Source organism: Anomaloglossus baeobatrachus, chromosome 9, assembly GCF_048569485.1.
Source record: "Anomaloglossus baeobatrachus isolate aAnoBae1 chromosome 9, aAnoBae1.hap1, whole genome shotgun sequence".
In the NCBI taxonomy this organism is placed as follows: domain Eukaryota; kingdom Metazoa; phylum Chordata; class Amphibia; order Anura; family Aromobatidae; genus Anomaloglossus; species Anomaloglossus baeobatrachus.
The window spans coordinates 22439053-22462917 of NC_134361.1; the positions used below are offsets into that span (position 1 = coordinate 22439053).

Consider the following 23865-nt stretch of genomic DNA (forward strand, 5'->3'; position numbering starts at 1 on the left):
CTTGCCCAGGGCGACACATATACACACCCCAGATCGAACCCCACTGTAAACAGACCCCAAACCGGACCCATTTGTATACAGACCGAACCCCTCTGTATAGAGACTTCAGACTGGACCCCTTTGTATACAGACCCCAGACCAGACCCCACAGTATACATACTCCAAATATACACTCCAGACCAGATCCAGACAGTATCCTCCTGTATACAGACTCTAGACCAGATTCCTCTGTATACAGACCCTAGATTGGCCCCCTCTGTATACAGGCCCCAGATCAGATCTCAATGTAAGCATCAACACCCTGTGACCCTCCTTCTAGTTCATCAGTCCATAGTGGGTTCTGCATTAAACTGTTACCCAGCCAAATTATCTCCGATCCCGGCTGTCGTGGCAGGGTGTCCTCAGTATGTGTTTCCTTTCCTGAGGTCTTTGCCATCGCTACGTCCTATGTGTATGATTAGATGCAAGAAGGACTCCCAATAGTACAATAAATATGGGGTGAATGTCTGGAAGGGGCTAAAGAGGCTCAGACTATATCATGGCTGACCTATTCTTAGGACCCCCATAATCTGTACAGGGTGTTAGGAACATAAATCACTCACATACAGGTAGTGGAAAAGGGGAAAGAGCGGCCGCACCCAACTGGTCCCTGTACAGACTAAAAGACCCCAGCCACATAACAACATCACCTCGGACCTGGCACCCTAAAAGGCCGCCGAGTGGTTTCATGTGCCTCCTGAAGGACTGGATGTGAGACCGCAACACACTGTCTACAAGGGGAGAGGAAGGTGTGCAGGAACAAACAGAAACCTGGTGTGAGATAAACAGCATCAAATAAGGAAGAATTAATAGGGCCTGGGAAGTAAAAATTCAGCAACTCCAGCAGAAACTCCACTGATAAAGGTAAACCCCTAAGATGAAGGGCTCAAATCCCAGAAATAAGTCCACATAGAGATATAGCCAGCAAGGAAGGCCAGTGAGGGGTGAACAACCATGCGTCCAACCTGCTTGTTTCGAGTACCGAGCACCCGAGCATGGTAGTGCTCGCTCATCACTAGTGAACCTATAAAATACAACCCAGAATGTGATAGGGCAAACAACAATAATGGGAAAATGAGTAACACCTGGAGAAGAGCAAACCAAGAAAGGAAAACAAAGACCATAAGAACCATCAGCATTTGGACAGGGAAGAAAAGGCAAAAGCTCAGCAGACAGAGGAACTAACTATACAGCAACAGGTCACAGGATCGAATCCCCAAACCGAGCCATGACACAGGGTAATACCTGTAAGTGAATGAGATGAGTGCAGCCCCGCCATAGTCACCCGTACTGACGAGCCGTGTATATATATATATATATATATGGGGAGATAAGGTATGCACACCAGTGACTATGTAAGGGGAATACATGAAATAGCAGAAACTGCTGTGTGAATACTGACTTGAAAAATCCAATAGCTATATGTAAGAGTGAAAATGTGAAAAATGGAATCTGCATTACTGCCATGAACATATGAATCAAGAGAAATTTAGCTACTGAATTGATCAATGCAATAGAGCCCCAACACTACGCCAAAGTATTTCTCTACGTTGGGGTCCCTAGCTTGTGTGTGTCCTCTCATGCAGTTAAAAAACTTACCGTGTATGGGAAGCTGAGACCCAGGCTATTTATGCGTATGATATGGATTGGCAATAGGTGTGGTTGGGGAGGGTTCACAAAGGAAAAAATACTAACAATAAGGATAACGTTTGGAACACCATTCTAAGTCTGAACTGGGTGCAAAAACCTAAAAAAACATCACTATGGGGAGATAAGGTATGCACACCAGTGACTATGGAAGGGGAATACATGGAATAGCAGAAACTGCTGTGTGAATACTGACTTGAAAAATCCAATAGCTATATGTAAGAGGGAAAATGTGAAAAATGGAATCTGCAAAAAATATGAATCTCTTGATTCATATGTTCATGGCAGTAATGCAGATTCCATTTTTCACATTTCACTCTTACATATAGCTATTGGATTTTTCAAGTCAGTATTCACACAGCAGTTTCTGCTATTCCATGTATTCCCCTTACATAGTCACTGGTGTGCATACCTTATCTCCCCATAGTGATGTTTTTTTAGGTTTTTGCACCCAGTTCAGACTTAGAATGGTGTTCCAAACGTTATTCCTTATTTGAGCCGTGTATATACACTATGCCGGGTGCAGCGCCCCTGCAGGATGGTCCTCCCGATCTGTCACGGTCTATGAATATTTCTCACCCTTTGTTTTGTTCCTTACAGCTGAAGGACGGTATTGAGAATTACATCAGTCACTACGAGATCCGGGGCGGACGACTCATCATGTATTTCGACTCGGTATGAAAGTATTCATTGCAGATAATAATCTTATCAAAACTTATGTTCATGGTTCTAAAAGTGTCCGCTCTGCCCCTGGAAATCTACAGTCAACGGGTAAAGAGTCATATATATTCTTAAATGTATGCGTCTTAGGGTTAACCGGGGTCTTATAGGACTCAGAGAGGGGTGTGATCATATATATATATATATATATATATATATATATATATGTTCTCTTTCCCATAGTTTCCGCATCCATCATCTTACCTTGTATGTTAATGTTTCTTCTTATTAAAGGTCTCCAATGCGAGAGAATGTGTGACCTTCGAGGCGGTCCAGACCGTGATCATCTCCCCCCTGCAGCCGGCCTCTGCCATCTTGTATGATTTCTATGAGCCAGGTATGAGTAGTTTACTATATCCAAAGTCTTAATGAGGACCTGTCACTTGCCATAAATATGTGATATTTTTTCCTGGCGTGAATCCCGCTGTTCTCCTGAATCCGGCGATGTCTTTCTTTTCTTCCTACCCTTCTCCGTTCCTGAGATATGGCCACCTCTTCTCTGTATGTAGATCTAGCCTTGTTAGGCAGGTGGGCGTCAACTCTGTGCTGTGGGAGTATTCTCAAGGGACCACACCCACTTGGCTAACAAGACAGAAAGTAGATAGGGCCATATCTCAGGCACGGAGACACGCAGAAGCAAAAGAAAAATATCGCCGGATTCAGGAGAATGGCGGCATTTACACCAGGTAAACTATTACATCTTTATGGCAAGTTACAAGTCCTTTTTAAAATAGAAGGAACACTTCTGAGATCCAGAATGCCATAAAGTTTCATTGTAAACTATCATTGACTTCTTGCAGAAAATCAATGCAGAGTGTTCTACGGGGGTCCAGATAAGAGCACCATGCTGAGCACGCTCTGCTCAGGAGATGTGTGCCAGTGTGCTGAAGGTACGTACCGCTCATCTGGATTCTGCACTCCAGGACCTAGCACCCGATGTAATCAATTATAACAAGCTCACAGTCAGCCACTGAGCGCACTTCTAAAGTTTTTAAAGTAGTTTTAAGTTGTTTTACTCCCCAAAACAGCGCCGCTGTTGTCCATAGACTGAGTCTGCTATTACAACTTAGGGGTACTTTGCACGTTGCGACATCGCACCTGTGATATCGTCAGGGTCAAATCGAAAGTGACGCACATCCGTCGCCGGTAATGATGTCGCAACGTGTAAAGCCTAGATGCGCCGATAAACGATCGCAAAAGCGCCGTAAATCGGTGATCTGTGTAGCGTGGGTCATTTTCATAATGTCGCACCAATAGGAGATACGATGTTGTTCGTCGTTCCTGCGGCAGCACCATACATCTCTGTGTATGAAGCTGCAGGAGCGAGGAACATCTCCTTACCTGCCTCCACTGGCTATGCGGAAGGAGGTGGGCGGGATGTTTACCTCCCGCTCATCTCCGCCCCTCCGCTTCTATTGGCCACCTGTCGTGTGACGTCGCTGTGATGCCACACAACCCGCCCCCTTAATAAGGAGGCGGGTCGCTGGCCAGAGCGACGTCGCAGGGCAGGTAAGTGCGTGTGAAGCTGCTGTAGCGATAATGTTCGCTACGGCAGCTATCACAAGATATCGCATGTGCGACGGGGGCGGGGACTATCGCGCTCGGCATCGCTAGCATCGGCTTGCGATGTTGCACCGTGCAAAGTACCCCTTAGTCCCTGAATGGGAAGCTGCATGTTCAGAGCTCAGTGGGTTTTCCCTGCACTTCAATGCTGATCTGTTTTCTCCTATTCTACCCTCTTTTACTGACATTCCTGGGCAAGTTGTATTTTTGTGACAATATTTAGCTCTGTACTCTTGTCTTAGGCTTTGTCTGGTATTGCAATAGACAAACACAGCTCTACTACATGTACACTACATGCACCTATAGACACAAACAGCTCAAATACATGCACACTACATGCATGCGCCTATAGAGACATACACAGCTCTACTACATGCACCTATAGACACACATAGCTCTTCTACATGCACACTACATACACCTATAGACACACACAGTGCTGCTACATGCACACTACATGCATACACCTATAGACAAACACAGCACTACTACATGCACACTACATGCACGCACCTATAGACACACACAGCCCTACTACATGCACGCACCTATAGACACAAACAGCTCTACTACATGCACACTACATACACCTATAGACAAACAGCTCTGCTACATGCAGACTACATTCACACACACCTATAGACACGCACACACAGCTCTATTACATGCACCTATAGAGACACACAGTGCTGCTACATGCACACTACATACACCTATAGACACACACAGCTCTACTACATGCACACACCTATAGACACACACAGCACTACTACATGCACCTATAGACACACACAGTGCTGCTACATGCACACTACATACACCTATAGACACGCACAGCTCTACTATATGCACACTACATGCATGCACCTATAGACAAACACAGCACTACTACATGCACACTACATTCACATATACACACACAACCCTATAACAGGCACATTTCCTTACACACCCTATACATTACCTCATCTTGCAGTTCCTGGTTGGTGCAGAGCAGGAGAGGAGCCACTGGGACCTGGACAGAGGCTGCAGCAGTTGCAGGACCTTCCAATTAATTATTTCCAGTCATGTGATCAGGCAGTTGATCAGTCACATGACATGAAGGGTCCTGAATTTCCTCAGGCAGAAGGTCCTTCACCTGCTCAGCTCCTGCAGCCTTCGTTTTGGTTCGGTAGCTTCCTCTCCTGCACTGCATTAATCCCATAGATCAGTACGGGAGGAGAGAGGGCAGCTCTCGGTAAGCGGCCGGGTTCCCCTTTTTGCTGCTACTCACTGGGCCCCATACACCAGTCACGGCAGTAATGCCCTGATGGCAGCCCTGTGTGTCTCTGAAGGTGAAATGTTTCCCTTTTTTCCTTAACACAAACCTCTGCCTTACAGCAAGGTAACTTGCTGTAGCAGGAGCTCATCCCCACTGTGTGTAGTAGGAGATTACCTTGTCTTAGCATACAGTGTTTTCTTTGTCGCTCCATTGGGAGACCCAGACAATTGGGTGTATAGCTATTGCCTCTGGAGGCCACACAAAGTATTACACTTAAAAGTGTAAGGCCCCTCCCCTTCTGGCTATACACCCCCAGTGGGACCACTGGCTCACCAGTTTTGTGCTTTGTGCGAAGAAGGCAACACATCCACGCATAGCTCCACTTTTTAGTCAGCAGCAGCTGCTGACTATGTCGGATGGAAGAAAAGAGGACACATATAGTGTCCCCAGCATGCTCCCTTCTCACCCCACTTATGTCGGAGGTGTTTGTAAGGTTGAGGTACCCATTGCGGGTACGGCGGCAGGAGCCCACATGCTGATTCCTTCCCCATCCCTTTTTACAGGGCTCTGGGTGAAGTGGGATTTACCGGTCTCCAGGCACTGAGACCGTGCTCCATCTACAGCCCCTGGAGAAGATGCTGGATGGAGCGGAGTACATCAGGGACATGGCCCTGCTTCCTCAAGGTACTCTGTGTCCCCGTGCATTTGGCGCTCACACCGCAGCATGCTGGGTGTTGTAGTGCGCCGGGGGACATCAGCGCTGCGGCGCCTGTGCCATGGCCTCATTCAGCTTTGCTGAAGCAGGCTCACTTATGGGAATTGGTCGCGCCGGCCGCTGGGACTGCGGCGCGGCTGGCACTTGTAGTGCGCCGGGGACTTCAGCGCGGCCTGCGCTTTTACGGCGGCCGCGCTGATAACTAGAGTCCCCGGCTTTTGCGGCCTGCTTCCGTTCGTTCCCGCCCCCAGACCTGCCAGTCAGGAGAGGGGCGGGACGCTGGCCACTTCCAGGAATCGGTCGCGCCGGCCGCTGGCAGCGGCGCGGCGGGCACTTGTGGTGCGCCGGGGACTTCAGCGCGGCCCGCGCTTTTACGGCGGCCGCGCTGATAACTAGAGTCCCCGGCTTTTGCGGCCTGCTTCCGTTCGTTCCCGCCCCCAGACCTGCCAGTCAGGAGAGGGGCGGGACGCTGGCCACTTCTATGAATCGGTCGCGCCGGCCGCTGGAACTGCGGCGCGGCTGGCACTTGTGGTGCGCCGGGGACTTCAGCGCGGCCCGCGCTTTTACGGCGGCCGCGCTGTTAACTCGAGTCCCCGGCTTCTGGGCCTAGTCTCCCTTCGTTACCGCCCACAGCCCTGACAGTCAGGGTAGGGGCGTGACGCTGCATAGAGCAGAGCTGAGAGCTGGAGTATGTTTTGCATACTCCACCCCTCTCACTGTGTGCACTGTGAATCCGGATTCCCGCACTTTCTCAGGCACGCCCACGGCTTCCTTCTCTACAAGGACACCGGCAGCCATTAGTGTCAGTTTCTGTACGATACAGAGACAAGTGTGGAAGACCCTGGCATTCTGATAGTCACACAATCGCTGTAACAGGCGTTAAGCAGCACCTGTGGTGCTAACCCCACTAGTGCAGAAGTGCACTTATAGATATGCTTGTACTATATACATTGCACTGTTTGGTCGCACGTTGTATATACCCTCCTGGATTATGCGGAGGAGTTATCAGCATATTCTCTGTGTAAAACAAAGGTGCAGAACCACATGTTTTTCTATACAGCTGGTACAGCATGTACGGCTATACGGCCGGCAGGTACATAGACTCCCATTGTATGCACTAATGGCCAGGGGATGAGGACGGTGTCTGCAGTATTTACTGACAGTTTTTCTGAGACTATGGCTATGATACTAGAAGCCTAGCAGTCCGGACATGTCTCTCACAATATGGGCACTGTTGAATCATTGATCCATGGCCCCCCTCAGTGTGAACAACTAACAGCTCCGGGAATGTCACACGCATCCCAGAGTCACGGCTCTGCACGGACGTCAGTCCCAGACAGCCTAAGTGGGCTCGCTATGAGCGGCCTCGGTTTCATCAGGGTCCTAACAGAAGGACTCGCTGTGTAATGAGGCGGAAGTAGCGGCTCAGGATTCTGATCCTGAGACCGCTCTCAATCTGGATACACCTGATTGTGACGCCATAGTAAATAATCTTATAGCGTCCATCTATAGAATGTGGGTTATTTCTCACAGCTCCTCCAGTGGAGGAGTCAGCTTCACGTATTTTTCTGGACCACTCTGCCTTCAGAGAGGCAGTCCAGGAACACCACGCTTATCCAGATATGCGCTTCTCCAAACGGCTTAGGATACACGTTATCCCTGTCCCCTGACTTGGTCAAGGACTGGACCCAATGTCCCGAGCGGCATCCTCCAATCTCCAGGCTTGTAGCTAGATCCATAGTTGCAGTGGGAGATGGAACTGCAAACTCAAAGATGCCACTGACAGACAGATGGATCTCTGGTCGAAAGCCATCTATGAGGCTGTCGGCGCACCGTTAGCTCCGGCATTCTCTCCCTTGGGGCACTCCAAGCTATTTCAGCTTGTCTTACACAGATTGACACGGTTACACGTACATCTGTGCCGCAGGTGGCATCCTTAACCTCTCAAATGTCTGCATTTGTTTCTTACGCGATTCAGGTTGTCCTGGACTCTGCGAACCGTGCGGCGGTAGCCTCCGCTACTCCGTGTTTTTAAGCAGAGCCTGGTCTGCTCGTTAAGTGAATGGAAGGCAGATTCTGCTTCCAAAAAAGGTTGCCTAACCAGTTGCCTTTTTCTGCTGACCGACTGTTTGGTGAGCGTTGGATGTAACCATCAAACAGTCCAGGGGTAAGGATTCATCCTTTCCTCAGCCCGGACACAACAAACCCCAACAGAGCAAGAGGCAGTCGGGGTTTTCGGCCTTTTCGAGGCTCGGGCAGGTCCCATTTTTCCTCGTCCAATGTGGACTCAAAAGGATCAGAGGAGCTAAGATTCTTAGCGGGCTCAGTCTCGCCCAAAAAAGCGACAGTCTGAAAACCCGCTTCCAAGGCGGCTTCCTCATGACTTGCGGCCTCGGTCGGTAGCAGGCTCTCCCGCCTTGGCGATATTTAGCTGCCATAGGTCAATGACCATTGAGTGTGAGACATTCTGTCTCACGGGTACAGGATAGAGCTCACTTCTCGTCCTCCAACTCGATTCTTCAGAATTTCTCCACCTCCCGGCCGGGCCGCTGCTCTTCTGCAAACAGGGTGCACTCTATAGGCAGAAAGAGTGATGACCCCCGTTCCTCTTCAGGAACAAGGTCACGGTTTTTACCCCAAATTCTTTGCGGTACCTATAACAACGGGCCGTTCCGTCCCGTTCTGGATCTAAAAATGCTCAGCAAGCTCGTGGACACCAGGCGGTTCCGGATGGAATCCCTCCGCCATGTCATCGCCTCAAGGTCCCAAGGATATTTCCTAGCATCATTAGGCATCAAGGATGCTTATCCACACGTGCCGATTGATCCAGAGCACTAGCGTTTCTACGCTTCGTTATAGGAGACGAACACCCTCTGTTCGTAGCTCTACCTTCCGGCTAGCGACAGTCCAACTGGTCTTCGCCAAGGTCAGGGCAGCAGTAGTCACAGTCCTGCACTCTCAGGGTCACTCTGTGGTCCCGTATTTAGACGATCTACTTGTCAAGGCACTCTCTTAGGAAACATGCCAACACTGCCCGAACGTTGCGCTGGAGACTCTCTAGAGTTTTGGGTGGATCATCAACTTTTTAAAGTCAGATCCGACCCCGACCCTATCGATAACATATCTAGGCATAGAGTTTCTTACTCTCTCAGCGATAGTGAAGCTGCCGCTAGACAAACAGCATTCACTACGGGCTGCAAGCTCTTCTTTAAGAACCAGTCGCACACATTGAGACGCCTCATGCACTTCCTACGTAAGATGGTAGCAATGGAGGCAGTTCCTTTCGCGCAGTTTTACTGCGTCCACTACAATGGGACATTCTCCGCCAATGGGACGAGGAGTCGACGTCCCTCAACAGAGTCGTCGTTCTTTCTCAGGCGGCCAAGGAATCTCTACGGTGGTGGCTTCTTCTCACCTCTTGGTCAAAAAGAAGGTCCTTCCTATCCCCGTCCTGGGCGATAGTTACGACAGACGCGAGTCTATCAGGGTGGGGAGCAGTTTTTCTCCACTACAGCGCTCAGGGTACGTGGACTCAGCAAGAGTCCACTCTTCAGATCAATGTTCTTGAACACAGAGCAGTGTATCTTGCCCTACAATCCTTCCAACAGCGGCTGGAAAGCAAGCATATCCGACTTCAGTCGGACAGCTCCACAGCGGTGGCATACATCAACCACCAAGGAAGAACGCGCAACCGGCAAGCCTTCCAGGAAGTCCGGCAGGTTCTGATGTGGGTGGAAGACACGGCATCCACCATATCCACAATTCACATCCCAAGTGTGGAAACTAGGAAGCTGACTTCCTAAGTCGCTGAGGTGTGGCCGAAAGAGTATGGTCTCCTCACCCGGACGGGTTTCAGGAGATCTGGCGCCGCTGACAGAGGCCGGACGTCGATCTAATGGCGTCACGGCACAACAACAATGTGCCAGCTTCATGGCACGGTTTCACAATCATCGAGCTCTGGCGGCAAACGCCTTAGTTCAGCATTGGTCGCAGTTCCAGCTACCTTAGGTGCCACCTCTGGCATTGTTGCCCAGAGTACTGCGCTAGATCAAGACCGACTGCGGCCGCGCCATCCTCGTCGCTACAAATTGGCCGAGGATGTTGTGGTACTCGGTTCTGTGGTGCCTCACGGTAGGCTAACCGGGGGCACTACCAGACCAATCAGACTGGCTGTCTCAAGGGCCATTCTTCCATTTGAATTCTACGGCCCTCAACCGGATGGTGTGGCATTGAGTCCTGGAACCTAGTGTCGTCAGGATTACCTCAGGACGTGGTTGCCACCATGAGACGGGCTAGCATACCAACGTCCGCCAAGATTGACCACAGGACGTGGAAGATGTTCTTATCTCGGTGCTCGGCGCAGGGTGTTTCTCCCTGGCCGGTTGCATCGTCTATGTTTCCTTCCTTCCTGCAATCTAGGTAGGAAAATGGGTTGTCGCTCAGTTCCCTTTAGGGACAAGTCTCAGCGCTATCTGTTTTTTTTTCAGAAACGACGACTTCCTCAGGTACGCACGTTCCTACGGGGAGTTTGTCTTCTCAGCACTCCGTACAAGCGGCCGTTAGAGCCCTGAGATCTGAACAAGGTTCTAATTGCTCTCCAGATGCCGCCTTTCGAGCCTTTGAAGGATGTCTCCCTTCCCGTTTTTCACGGGAAGTGGCCTTCTAGTAACGGTCTCGTCTCTTAGGAGAGTTTCCGAGCTAGCAACGCTCTCATACAAACTCCCTTCCTGGTCCTTCACCAGGACAGGGTAGTTCTGCGTCCGGTTCCGGAATTTCTCCCTAAGGTGGTATCCCATTTTCATATCAATCAGGATATCACCTCACCTTCTTTGTGTCCTCGTCCAGTCCATCAATTTCAGATAGATTTGCATCTGTTGGTTCTGGTGAGAGCACTCAGGTTCTACTTCCCGCATGGCGCTCCTGCGCCACCCGGATGCACTCTTTGTCCTTGTCGCTGGTCGGCGTAAACAGTCGCAAGCTTCCAGATCCACCCTTGCTCGGGGGCTCGAGGAACCAATTCTTGAAACCTACAGTTCTACTGGGCTTCTGGTTCTCTCAAGGCCGAAGGCCCATCCTACCAGAGCCGTGGGTGCATCCTGGGCATTACGGCACCAGGCTACGGCTCAGCAGGTGTGTCAGGCACCCACCTGGTCGAGTCTACTTACTTTTACCAAGCATTATCAGATGCATACCTACGCTTCGGCAGACGCCAGCCTAGGTAGATAAGTCATTCAGGCGGCGGTTGGCCACCTGTAGGAGAGGGCCGTTTGACGGCCCTATCATGAGGTATTCTTTTACCCACCCAGGGATTGCTTTTGGACATCCCAATTGTCTGGGTCTCCCAATGGAGCGACAAAGAAGAAGGGAATTTTGTTTACTTACCGTAAATTCCTTTTCTTCTAGCTCCAATTGGGAGACCCAGCACCCGCCCTGTTTTCTCGGGGTTTTTCTGTTTTTTCGGGTACACATGTTGTTCATGTGGTATGGTTCAGTTCTCCGATGTTTCCTCGGATTGAATTGGTCTTTAAACCAGTTATTGGCTTTCCTCCTTCTTGCTTTGGCACTAAAACTGGTGAGCCAGTGATCCCACTGGGGGTGTATAGCCAGAAGGGGAGGGGCCTTACACTTTTAAGTGTAATACTTTGTGTGGCCTCCAGAGGCAATAGCTATACACCCAATTGTCTGGGTCTCCCAATTGGAGCTAGAAGAAAAGGAATTTACGGTAAGTAAACAAAATTCCCTTCATTTCTCCTCATCTAGACCTCCAGCAGGACAACAGAGCTGTCATTCCCTCATGTACCCTATAATAATAATAATGAGATGACTCTGCTCATTCTGTCCCAGTCTCTACAGCAAAGCTGATGCCAGCTAAAGAAGGGAATTTTGTTTACTTACCGTGAATTCCCTTTCTTCTAGCTCCTATTGGGAGACCCAGACAATTGGGTGTATAGCTTCTGCCTCCGGAGGCCACACAAAGTATTACACTTTAAAAAGTGTAACCCCTCCCCTCTGCCTATACACCCTCCCGTGGATCACGGGCTCCTCAGTTTTGGTGCAAAAGCAGGAAGGAGGAAACTTATAAATTGGTCTAAGGTAAATTCAATCCGAAGGATGTTCGGAGAACTGAAACCATGAACCAAAAGAACAATTCAACATGAACAACATGTGTACACAAAAAAACAACCAGCCCAAAGGGCACAGGGGCGGGTGCTGGGTCTCCCAATAGGAGCTAGAAGAAAAGGAATTTACGGTAAGTAAACAAAATTCCCTTCTTCTTTGTCGCTCCATTGGGAGACCCAGACAATTGGGACGTCCAAGAGCAGTCCCTGGGTGGGTAAAAGAATACCTCAATAAAAAGAGCCGAAAAAACGGCCCCCTCTTACAGGTGGGCAACCGCCGCCTGAAGGACTCGCCTACCTAGACTGGCGTCTGCCGAAGCATAGGTATGCACCTGATAGTGTTTCGTGAAAGTGTGCAGACTAGACCACGTAGCTGCCTGACACACCTGCTGAGCCGTAGCCCGGTGCCTCAATGCCCAGGACGCACCCACGGCTCTGGTAGAATGGGCTTTCAGCCCTGAAGGAAGCGGAAGCCCAGAAGAACGGTAGGCTTCGAGAATCGGTTCCTTGATCCACCGAGCCAAGGTTGACTTGGAAGCCTGCGAGCCCTTACGCTGGCCAGCGACAAGGACAAAGAGCGCATCTGAACGACGCAGGGGCGCCGTGCGAGACACGTAGAGCCGGAGTGCTCTCACAAGATCCAAAGAGTGCAAATCCTTTTCACACTGGTGAATTGGATTAGGGCAAAATGAAGGCAAGGAGATATCCTGATTGAGATGAAAAGGGGATACCACCTTAGGGAGAAATTCCGGGACCGGACGCAGAACCACCTTATCCTGGTGAAACACCAGGAAGGGGGCTTTGCATGACAGCGCTGCTAGCTCAGACACTCTCCGAAGTGATGTGACTGCCACTAGGAAGGCCACCTTCTGCGAAAGACGTGATAGAGAGACATCCCGCAGCGGCTCGAAAGGTGGTTTCTGAAGAGCCGTTAGCACCCTGTTAAGATCCCAGGGTTCCAGCGGACGATTGTAAGGTGGGACTATGTGGCAAACTCCCTGCAGGAACGTGTGGACCTGCGGAAGCCTGGCTAGGCGCTTTTGAAACACGGAGAGCGCCGATACTTGGCCCTTGAGAGAGCCAAGTGACAAACCCTTGTCCATTCCGGATTGAAGGAATGAAAGAAAAGTGGGTAAGGCAAACGGCCATGGAGTAAAACCGTTATTAGCGCAGCAGGATAGGAAGATTTGCCAAGACCTATAATAGATCTTGGCGGACGTAGGCTTCCTGGCCTGTCTCATGGTGGCAATGACATCCTGAGATAATCCTGAAGACGCTAGGAGCCAGGACTCAATGGCCACACAGTCAGGTTGAGGGCCACAGAATTCAGATGGAAAAACGGGCCTTGTGACAGCAAGTCTGGGCGGTCTGGAAGCGCCCACGGTTGACCCACCGTGAGATGCCACAGATCCGGGTACCACGACCGCCTCGGCCAGTCTGGAGCGACGAGAATGGCGCGACGGCAGTCAGACCTGATCTTGCGTAACACTCTGGGCAGCATCGCCAGAGGAGGAAACACATAAGGCAGTCGAAACTGCGACCAATCCTGAACTAACGCGTCCGCCGCCAGAGCTCTGTGATCCTGAGACCGTGCCATGAATGCCGGGACTTTGTTGTTGTGCCGTGACGCCATGAGATCGACGTCCGGCGTTCCCCAGCGGCGACAGATCTCTCGAAACACGTCTGGGTGCAGAGACCATTCCCCCGCGTCCATGCCCTGACGACTGAGAAAATCTGCTTCCCAGTTCTCTACGCCCGGGATGTGAACTGCGGAGATGGTGGAAGCTGTGGCTTCCACCCACTGCAGAATCCGTCGGACTTCCTGGAAGGCTTGACGACTGCGAGTGCCGCCTTGGTGGTTGATGTATGCGACGGCAGTGGCGTTGTCCGACTGGATACGGATCTGCCTGCCCTCCAGCCACCGATGAAAAGCCAATAGGGCTAGATACACTGCCCTTATTTCCAGAATATTGATCTGAAGGGATGACTCTATCGGAGTCCAGGTTCCCTGAGCCCTGTGGTGGAGAAAAACCGCTCCCCACCCTGACAGGCTCGCGTCCATGGTGACCACAGCCCAGGTTGGGGGTAGGAAGGATTTTCCCTGCGACAGAGAGTTGGGAAGGAGCCACCACTAAAGAGACGTCTTGGTTGCAAGGGAAAGAGAGACGTTCCTGTCGAGGGAAGCCGAACTCCTGTCCCATTTGCGGAGAATGTCCCATTGGAGTGGACGAAGATGGAATTGCGCGAACGGGACTGCCTCTATAGCTGCCACCATCTTCCCCAGGAAGTGCATGAGGCGCCTTAAGGGGTGTGACTGACTCCGAAGAAGGGATTGCACCCCTGCCTGCAGAGAAAGCTGTTTGTCTCTCGGAAGCTTGACTAACGCTTGCTGGGTATGAAACTCCATCCCAAGGTACGTCAGTGATTGGGTCGGTGTCAACTTGGATTTCGGGAAGTTGATGATCCACCCGAACCGCTGGAGAGTCACCAGAGCGACAGATAGACTTTGTTGACACGCCACCCGAGACGGGGCCCTGACTAGGAGATCGTCCAAGTAGGGAATCACCGAGTGGCCCTGAGAATGCAGGACTGCCACAACGGATGCCATGACTTTGGTGAAAACCCGTGGTGCTGTCGCCAAGCCGAAAGGCAATGCCACGAACTGGAGGTGTTCGTCCCTGATGGCGAAACGCAGGAAACGTTGATGCTCGGGTGCGATCGGTACATGGAGATAAGCATCCTTGATGTCGATCGATGCTAGGAAGTCTCCTTGTGACATTGAGACGATGACCGAGCGGAGAGATTCCATCCGGAAGCGTCTGGTTCTCACATGTCTGTTGAGCAGCTTGAGGTCCAGAACAGGACGGAATGACCCGTCCTTTTTTGGCACCACGAACAAGTTGGAGTAAAATCCGCGACCACGTTCCTGAAGGGGAACGGGGATAACAACTCCTTCCATCTTTAGAGCGGCTACTGCCTGAAAAAGTGCGTCGGCCTGAGCGGGGGGGGCGGAGAGGTTCTGAAGAAGCGAGCCGCAGGACGAGAGCTGAACTCTATCCTGTAACCATGAGACAGAATGTCTCTCACCCATCGGTCTTGAACATGTGGCCACCAGGCGTCTCCAAAGCGGGAGAGCCTGCCACCGACCGAGGATGCGGTCAGGGGAGGCCGAGAGTCATGAGGAAGCCGTCTTGGAGGCAGTGCCTCCTGCGGCCTTTTGTGGGCGAGACTTGGATCGCCACGCATAGGAGTTCCTCTGGCCTTTCTCCGGCCTGTTGGACGAAGAGGATTGAGACTTGGCGGAGGGACGAAAGGACCGAAATCTCGATTGAACCTTTCTCTGTTGAGGTCTCTTAGGTTTGGCCTGGGGTAAGGAGGAATCCTTTCCTTTGGATTCCTTAATAATCTCATCCAATCGTTCGCCAAACAAACGGTCGCCAGAAAACGGCAAACCGGTTAAGAACCTCTTGGAAGCCGAATCTGCCTTCCATTCGCGCAGCCACATGGCCCTGCGGACTGCCACGGAGTTAGCGGATGCTACCGCTGTACGGCTAGCAGAGTCCAGGACGGCGTTCATGGCGTAGGATGAAAAGGCTGACGCCTGAGAGGTCAAAGACGCAACCTGCGGAGCAGAATTACGTGTGACAGCATTAATCTCAGTCAGACAAGCCGAGATAGCTTGGAGTGCCCACACGGCTGCAAAGGCCGGGGCAAAAGATGCGCCCGTGGCCTCATAGATGGATTTCACCAGGAGCTCAATCTGTCTGTCAGTGGCATCTTTTAGCGATGAGCCATCTGCAACCGACACCACGGATCTAGCCGCCAATCTGGAGACTGGAGGATCCACTTTGGGACACTGAGCCCAACCCTTAACGACTTCAGATGGGAAGGGGTAACGCGTGTCAGTGAGGCGCTTAGTAAAGCGCTTGTCCGGGACCGCTCTGGGCTTCTGGACAGCGTCCCTGAAGTTAGAGTGATCGAAAAACGTATTGCGTGTATGTTTGGGGAACCGAAACTGGTGTTTCTCCTGCTGAGATGCTGACTCCTCTACAGGAGGAGGCGGGGGAGAGAGATCTAACACCTGGTTGATGGACGAGATAAGATCATTTACTAAGGCGTCCCCCTCAGGTGTATCAAGGTTAAGGGCGACGTCAGGGTCAGAGCCCTGAGCTGCGACATCCGCCTCGTCCTCCAGAGAGTCCTCAAGCTGGGATCCCGAGCAGCGAGAGGAAGTCGGGGAAGAGTCCCAGCGAGACCGCTTAGCCGGTCGGGGGCTGCGGTCCGGGCAGGAGTCCTCCGCCTGAGACCGAGGGGCCAACCTATGAGCGCGCTGTGGCGCGGACCGAGAGGGGCCTGGAGGCGACGAGCCAACAGGGGCCGGGGCCTGTGAAGGGTCCGGTCTGGACTGCAAAGCCTCTAGCAGCTTAGAAGACCATTTGTCCATAGACTGTGCAATGGATTGAGAAAGTGACTCAGAGAGTTTCTCAGCAAAAGAGGCGAACTCTGTCCCTGCAGCCTGGTCAGGGGGAGCAGGGGGGTCTACGTGAGCCGAGGGGCCCACCAGTGTCCGAGGCTCCGGCTGAGCAAGCGAAACAGGGGTCGAGCATTGCTCACAGTGAGGGTAGGTGGAACCCGCAGGTAACATAGCCCCACAAGAGGTACAGGCCGCAAAAAAACCCTGTGCCTTAGCAGCTTTGCTCCTTGTGGACGACATGCTGTTGTCTCCTAGGAGAGTGATCACTGAGGGTATATGGGAAAGGGGTATACAGCCCGACCGAACAGATAGATATAGATATATACGTATCTAATCCGGCACCCTAGGGGGACCAGCACCGGGTGACCGGTGTGGCTTACCGACCGCTAACGAGCGGAGTGTGTCCTCCAGATTCCCTGCCTTGGATCCCCCGGAGCTGCAGAGCTGTTCACTGAGAATCCTCCAAGGGCAGAATGCCAAAAAATGGCTGCCGGAGCTCTCAGGGGAGGAGTGGAGCCGTGGGCGGCGCCAGCAAAAGTGCGGGAATCTGGGGTCCCCACAGTGATCAGTGAGGGGGGAGGAAACATGCAGGATGCTCCAGCCCTCACATCCGACGTCAGGTCGGTAATCCCGCCCTTACCCCTGACAGGCAGGCCCGGGGGCGGGATTTTTGCGACTAGGCCGCGATGAAGCCGGGGACTAAATTTGAGACCGCGCCCGACAAGCAGGCACGGTCGGCGCGGAAGTCCACCGGCCTCCTGAATTCAGCAGCCGCCGCGGCTTCCGGGAAGAAGGTGCGCTCCCTGCACAGTCCCCTATGGGGACACAGAGTACCTTTGAGTTGCAGGGCCCGGTCCCTGAGGTTGAAGAGGCTCCGGTCCGGTAGGTTCCCACAGGGGCTGCGGATGGAGCACGGTCCCAGTAAATGGATGACCGCTTAGGATCCCACTTCTCCCAGAGCCGCTTAAGGGATGGTGAAGGAGACGGCATGTGGCTCCAGCCTCTGTACCCGCAATGGGTACTTCAACCTTAACAACACCGCCGACGTAGTGGGGTGAGAAGGGAACATGCCGGGGGCCCCGTGGGGGTCCTCTTTTCTTCCAACCGACATAGCTAAGTTGAGAATGCATGAGTGGATGTGTGCCTCCTTCCACACAAAGCATAAAACTGAGGAGCCCGTGATCCACGGGAGGGTGTATAGGCAGAGGGGAGGGGTTACACTTTTTAAAGTGTAATACTTTGTGTGGCCTCCGGAGGCAGAAGCTATACACCCAATTGTCTGGGTCTCCCAACGGAGCGACAAAGAAAATAACATTGGAGTCTGCTTATTATGTCTCCTCTAGTGGCCAGAGTGAGAACTGCAACACATATTGATTTTTTTTTATGCTGATTCTTCATTATATCATATTATTACACAGGTTCATGCCCCAAGAGGCAACGCTCCTTGGAATTGAAAGGAACCGGTCGTCAAGACTTTGCCTGTTACAGCCCGAGAGTGGTGTTTGGTGAGACGAGTGGCGAGGCGCATTATGTTATCATCGCATCTGTATGATCTGGCATTCATGGCTTTTTTTCTCCACAATTCAGGATACAGCGTTAATGTGCTGGACATAAAGATGGTGGACGCATTCACTGTCTACACGGTGAACATTACCAACGTTCTGCAGAAACGTAAGTCGATGGTCGCAATCAGGGCAGAGATCTTGAAAAAAAATACTTTGAACAGCAGCATTGTTACTTTGTAGAGTGAGACATTTCACAGCTTGAGGTTGTGCTTCTCCTGAAATACTCTGCACTGCTGGGGTATGATTCACGCTTTTCAGTCCTGGCGGTCAGACTCAACACTGTTGTTCTTACCAATCTTTCAATTTTTCTTTTTCCTTCAGATTCAGACGACAATATCAAAGCAGGAGAGACCAGACACTTTTTCCAACGTTCATCCTGCAAAATGCAGCTTAGTAACAAGGACTATCTGATCATGGGCCAAGACGGGCAAACCAAGGACGAGAAAGGACGGTGAGTGGTGGCCTCATTGTGACGACGCTGTCATCCATGATAGTCACCCTGATGGAAATGTCATTCTTGAGGGTCATTCTGATAGCAGTGTCATCTCTAATGGCCATCCCGATGGCGCTGTCATTCCTGATGGTCATCCTGATGGCGCTGTCATTCCTGATGGACATCCTGATGGTGATTTCATCCTTATGGTCATCCCTGACTGATGGTCATCCTGATGGCGCTGTCATCCCTGATGGTCATCCTGATGGCTCTGACATCCCTGATGGTCATCCTAATGGCGCTGTCATCCCCGATGGTCATCCTGATGGCGCTGTCATCCTTAATGGTCATCCTGATGGCTCTGTCATCCTTAATGGTCATCCTGATGGCGCTGTCACCTTTTATAGTCATCCTGATGGCACTGTCACTCATGATGGTCATCCTGATGGCCCTGTCTCCCCTTTTGGTTATCCTGATGGCGTTGTCATCCCTGATGGTCATCATGATGGTGTTGTCACCCCTTATGGTCATCCTAATGGCGTTGTCATTCCTTATGGTCAGCCTGATAACGCTGTCATTCTTGATGGTCATCCTGATGGTGCTGTCGCCCCTGATGGTCATCCTGATGGTACTTTCATCCCTGATTGTTTTCTGCTCTTTTTCCCATGTGCCTATATATCATGGAAAACAGCCAATACGGCTGCTACGTGACCACTGATTAGCAGGGGCCCGTTGTAGGTTGGTCTCTCAAACGTATGAATTGGTGGGAAAGGGGCACATGAATGTGGAAGACGAGATGAAGGAGCCAGGAGCTGCAATCACAGCAGGTTGTTGTGGCCTCAAGCAATTACTTTAAGGAACTTCATTTTTAAAGGTGTTGGCTCACCAAAACATAGGCAGGGATCACTGAGGGCTTGACTACTGAGATTATCATTGCTGGGGCCCTCACAGATCCCGAGGATGGCGATCTGGAGTTCCAAGTTTTCATAAAGCGATGGCCTCACCACCGGCCCATTCACTTGACTATAGCGGTGATGGAAATACCCAAGTACACTATCAAATCTTATAGTGGGCCAACCCCTTTAATCCAGACTAGTGATCCTCAAGATCCTCATGGGTTTCTCTTATTCTTCCAATCATGTATTTGACTCCTCTTCTCTTTCTTTCTCAGAATGAGATACTTGTTGGAAAGCAATTCATGGATAGAGGAACTGCCTGGACCCCAACAATGTAAAGCAACACGTTACCGGAACGCATGCAACGAAATGAAAAACTTTATGGAGGATTACCAGTTAAATGGCTGTAGGTCGTGATCACATTGTGGTACAATACGACCACATGGCAGTATAATGTGACCACATGGCAGTATAATGTGACCACATGGCAGTATAATCTGACCACATGGCAGTATAATGTGACCACATGGCAGTATAATCTGACCACATGGCAGTATAATGTGACCACATGGCAGTATAATGTGACCACATGGCAGTATAATCTGACCACATGGCAGTATAGCATGAGCACATGGCCGTATAGTGTGATTATACAGTATAGCAGTATTAGAAGACCATATGGCTATATAGTGTGATTATATAGCGGTATAAGACCATATGGGATGTATGGTCACCACATGGTCATCATCTCAGTATTATCTCAGCTTTGTAGATGTTTTCTTTATTATTCCACTTGTCAATTTCTGCAATAAACTAATCATGTAAATCTCTCATGTGGTCAATTATTACAGAAGGTTCCGGATTATCAGAACATTCTAGAACCCCAAAGGCCCGGATTCATCATTTGTGGGGTTGGGGGGGGGTTAAGTATTTTTTTTATATTTTTGGTCTTGTGATATTCGTTGATGATTTGTGTTGACACCAGATTCTTTAAACATGGCGTACGCGGTTCATGAATATTGAGCAAAATTAAAAATGTTCTGTTTTTCCTCTTTAACCTTTATGGTAGAAAGAGTCGAATGACCTCTTGACGTTGCAAAATTTGCATTAAAAAATTTAGGTGTACAAAAAAAAAATCACTCCAGAGGGGTGAAAGGAGAAACTGGAATAGATTTTTACAAAAAATATGCGACTTTTTCAAAATTACAGTTGATGAATCATCTAGAAAACAAAAAAAAAGCGCAAACATACAAAAAACAAAACATAAAATAGACTTACAAAATGATACACATTAAAAGAATAAGGCGCAGGAGACAAACACCAAAAACTAAAGAAAAACAAGGCACAGATCTATGTGACGGGTGACAGGCAGTCCTGTGGTGTCTGGCTATAGAAGGTTGCAGTGTTTGACTGCACAAACTGCTCCCTGACATATTGTTCCTGCTTGGTGTATATGGTATCTTATGTATCCCATCTGCTTGGGGTTTATCCCTTTTCCTTTAGGACCCTGCGGAGTTCCTCACCCTTTCAGATGTTTTCACCAGACTTCCCTTTGTGTCTTTAAGTACTCTCTTTCCCTTCTGGTCTGTGCTGTTGATAGGCCAAAGTATCTACAGATCCTGTGTACAAACAGTCGGCTTGCATTTGTACCGCCCCGCGCTTGGCCGCAGCCAGGCCGCTCGGATCCAGGCTCGTGTGTCGGTGGCTCGAGCGCCTCCGGACCGGGGGTCACGTCGCTCTGCAAGGGGGGCTGGCGCTTTGAAGGTTTTTTTTTTAAAATTTAAAGTTCGTGACGCCACCCACGGGTTGTGGTGAATGTAAGCACCACCGCTGCCGTTGACTAGGCTCCCAGGGACGGTGTTACGCAGCTTGGTGTTGACCCCTCCGTGGGTAGGGGGTGATGGTCCCGGGGGCCCGAGGGAGGTGCTGAAGCGAGGGAATGGGTGTGTGCTGGCGTGTCGGTGCAGTGCGGCCCGAGGGCACTGCTGTACTCACTATTACAGGTATACTGGAGTCTCTAGTAAACCAAACAAGATGGTGGACGGTGCCCGCAGCCGGCTGCGCTTCTCCCCTTTTCAGGTTGGTGGTCTTCGCCTTTCTCCTGCACCTCACTTGTAGTAAGAATTTGACTCCTATGCCTGAGAAACAGTGGTCCGCTCCCCAGCTTTGTATGTGCCAGTAGAGCCCGCTTGTCTACAGAGCCTGGCCCGTGGGATCTCGATGCTTGGGCGGTGGCTTTCTATCCCTCTGGTTGGGCTGTTGTCTTCCTTCGGGTCTTGGGTGGGGAAAGGACCTAGAATCCAGACCCCAATCAGTGAATTCGACTCGGTCCAGTGGCTTCTGGGCCTCGTACGGGGTCTGAGTACCCCTAAACTGGTGCTCCGGTTTCCAAGCGGTTCGGTACCGGCGGGCCACTACCCTGTCCCGGTCCCTTACGGTTCCACCGGCTGTAATCCCAGCTCCTGCAGGCGGCCACCACCGTCTGCCTCCTAGCCAAAGGTGACTGGGGTCCTACCCAGACACCTGTCGGATTGTTTTCCGGCCTGACACACAGGCCACTCCACTCCACCAAGCTACACTCTTCCTCCTCCTAAACTGAACTCCAAAGCTCAACTAACTGGCTTTTCCTGCCTCAGGGTCTGTGAACTCCTCGGTGGGCGTGCCAACCGCCTGGCTCCGCACACCTGGTGTGGACATCAGAACCTGAGGAAGGTGACTAGGTTTTGTAGGTTGGCTGCTGTCACCTTATTAGGGGGTTGGTGTTGTGCAAGGGCCTATCTATGACTACCTGGCTAGTCCAGGGCGTCACACATTCACCTGGAGTCACTGCATTGTGTGTTTCAGTCCCTCTCCCTGAATCTTCTTGGAGATAAGTGGTTTCTGGTTTTTGTTATCCCTGAGTGTCCTTTAGCAATTAGTGGGGTTGATGAAGAGATCATCCCATCCACTCCCTACCCAGGGCCCAGGGCCCAGATCAGGATCAGCAAAGGGCCAGGTATCCTGCTCGGTGCATAGGTGTGGAACCTATCTAGAGCGGTGAGGGAAGCCAGTGGTAGGCTTGGTCAGGAGTCACCATCTCCCCCTTCCCTAAACACAGGGTCTCCTTTCCCTTTTGCCATTCGCTGGGTACTTCCCCGTACCTAGCGTGACAATATAATAATGAACTGGGCCCCAAATCTCCACCCCCTAGAGACACCAGCCGGGATAATCCACAATCACACTCCAAAAGATCTTTATTGAAACTAAATATCTCTGTTAGAAGTACCGACCGGCCGTCTCACGGAGAGGACTTCACATCAAACAATGCGCACTCTTCATCTTTATTCGCTTTCTTCTTGCTTTCATAAAAATAATATATGATGGTAAACATTACAAAAAGCATCAATGGGTGAAGAATGGTGCTCAGAATTAGCAGCCACACATTGAGGACGTAGAGGGAGAGCGCGCTGCCAGATGGACTCAATTCTGGAACAACAAGAACAACGAGTGAAGATGGAGGAGAAGATAGAGGAGGTCCTGGAGGTCTTAAGTGTCGTCTCCTTGTGGATCATCTCTCACCTGCACTCTTCCCCTCTTGCCTGCGGCTGCTCACATTTGCAGACATTACTGTAGTGTAGCTCCCGTTTTCCCTTTCATTGGAGCTATTAAAGGAACCAGTCTGGGATCCATGATCAGAAGAGACATTGGGAGGTGTGATGGTCGTGCATAGGAGTGTGGGGTCTCCAGCTGGACTGACACTCGGCTGCGAGATTAAACGTCAAACACAAAACATGACACAACATCCAATAATCGTGATGTATTCAATCACCCGAATCAGCAGAAGACCCTCAGCAGATCCTGGGGGACAACCCAAGACATGAAAAGAAACTCATCCACCTCAGCAGATACCACTGGTGGTGGACCATGAGTCGGGTAACGTTGAGTTAGATAGAAGTTTTGGTAGAGATTGAAGGAGTAGATTGTTATACTGGCCACCTTTCCTCCTTCCTTCCTTTTTTCCCTTCTTCCCACCTTCATTCTCATGTACTTTCATTCCCTCCTTCCCACCTTTCTTCCCACCTTCCCTGTTTCATTCCCATGTACCTTCCTTCCCACCTTTTCCTCTTTCGTTCCCTCATTTTCTCCTCCCAACTTCCTTCCTTTTTTTCTTTTGTTCCCACCTTCTATGTTTCATTCCCATGTAACTTCCTTCCCACCTTCCATTCATCATTCCTACCTTTTCTCCTATATTCCCACTTTTTCCTCCTTCTTTCCCACCTTCCTTTCTTCCCTCTTTCATTACCATTTTTCCTCCCACATCCCTTCCTTTCTTCTTAGTTTACCACCTTTCTTTCTTCCTTCCTTCCCACCTCCCTTAACATCCTTTCCAGGGCCGTATTTACCATTAGGCACTTGAGGGCACGTGCCTGAGGCGGCGCTTTCCAGGGGGCGGC

The 23865-nt window shown here is 50.8% G+C and overlaps 1 protein-coding gene across 1 annotated transcript in view; it reads left to right on the forward strand.

Annotated features, from left to right (window-relative positions):
• Window positions 1-20258, forward strand: part of LOC142250925 (complement C4-like) — an 80850-nt gene extending 60592 nt beyond the window's left edge. The window contains 7 exon segments of the mRNA XM_075323258.1: window positions 2287-2361; window positions 2641-2743; window positions 3207-3296; window positions 17957-18043; window positions 18126-18209; window positions 18425-18554; window positions 19708-20258. Coding sequence (XP_075179373.1) covers window positions 2287-2361; window positions 2641-2743; window positions 3207-3296; window positions 17957-18043; window positions 18126-18209; window positions 18425-18554; window positions 19708-19849 — 711 coding nt within the window. The 3' untranslated portion in view covers window positions 19850-20258.
• Window positions 20259-23865: the final 3607 nt, after the last annotated feature.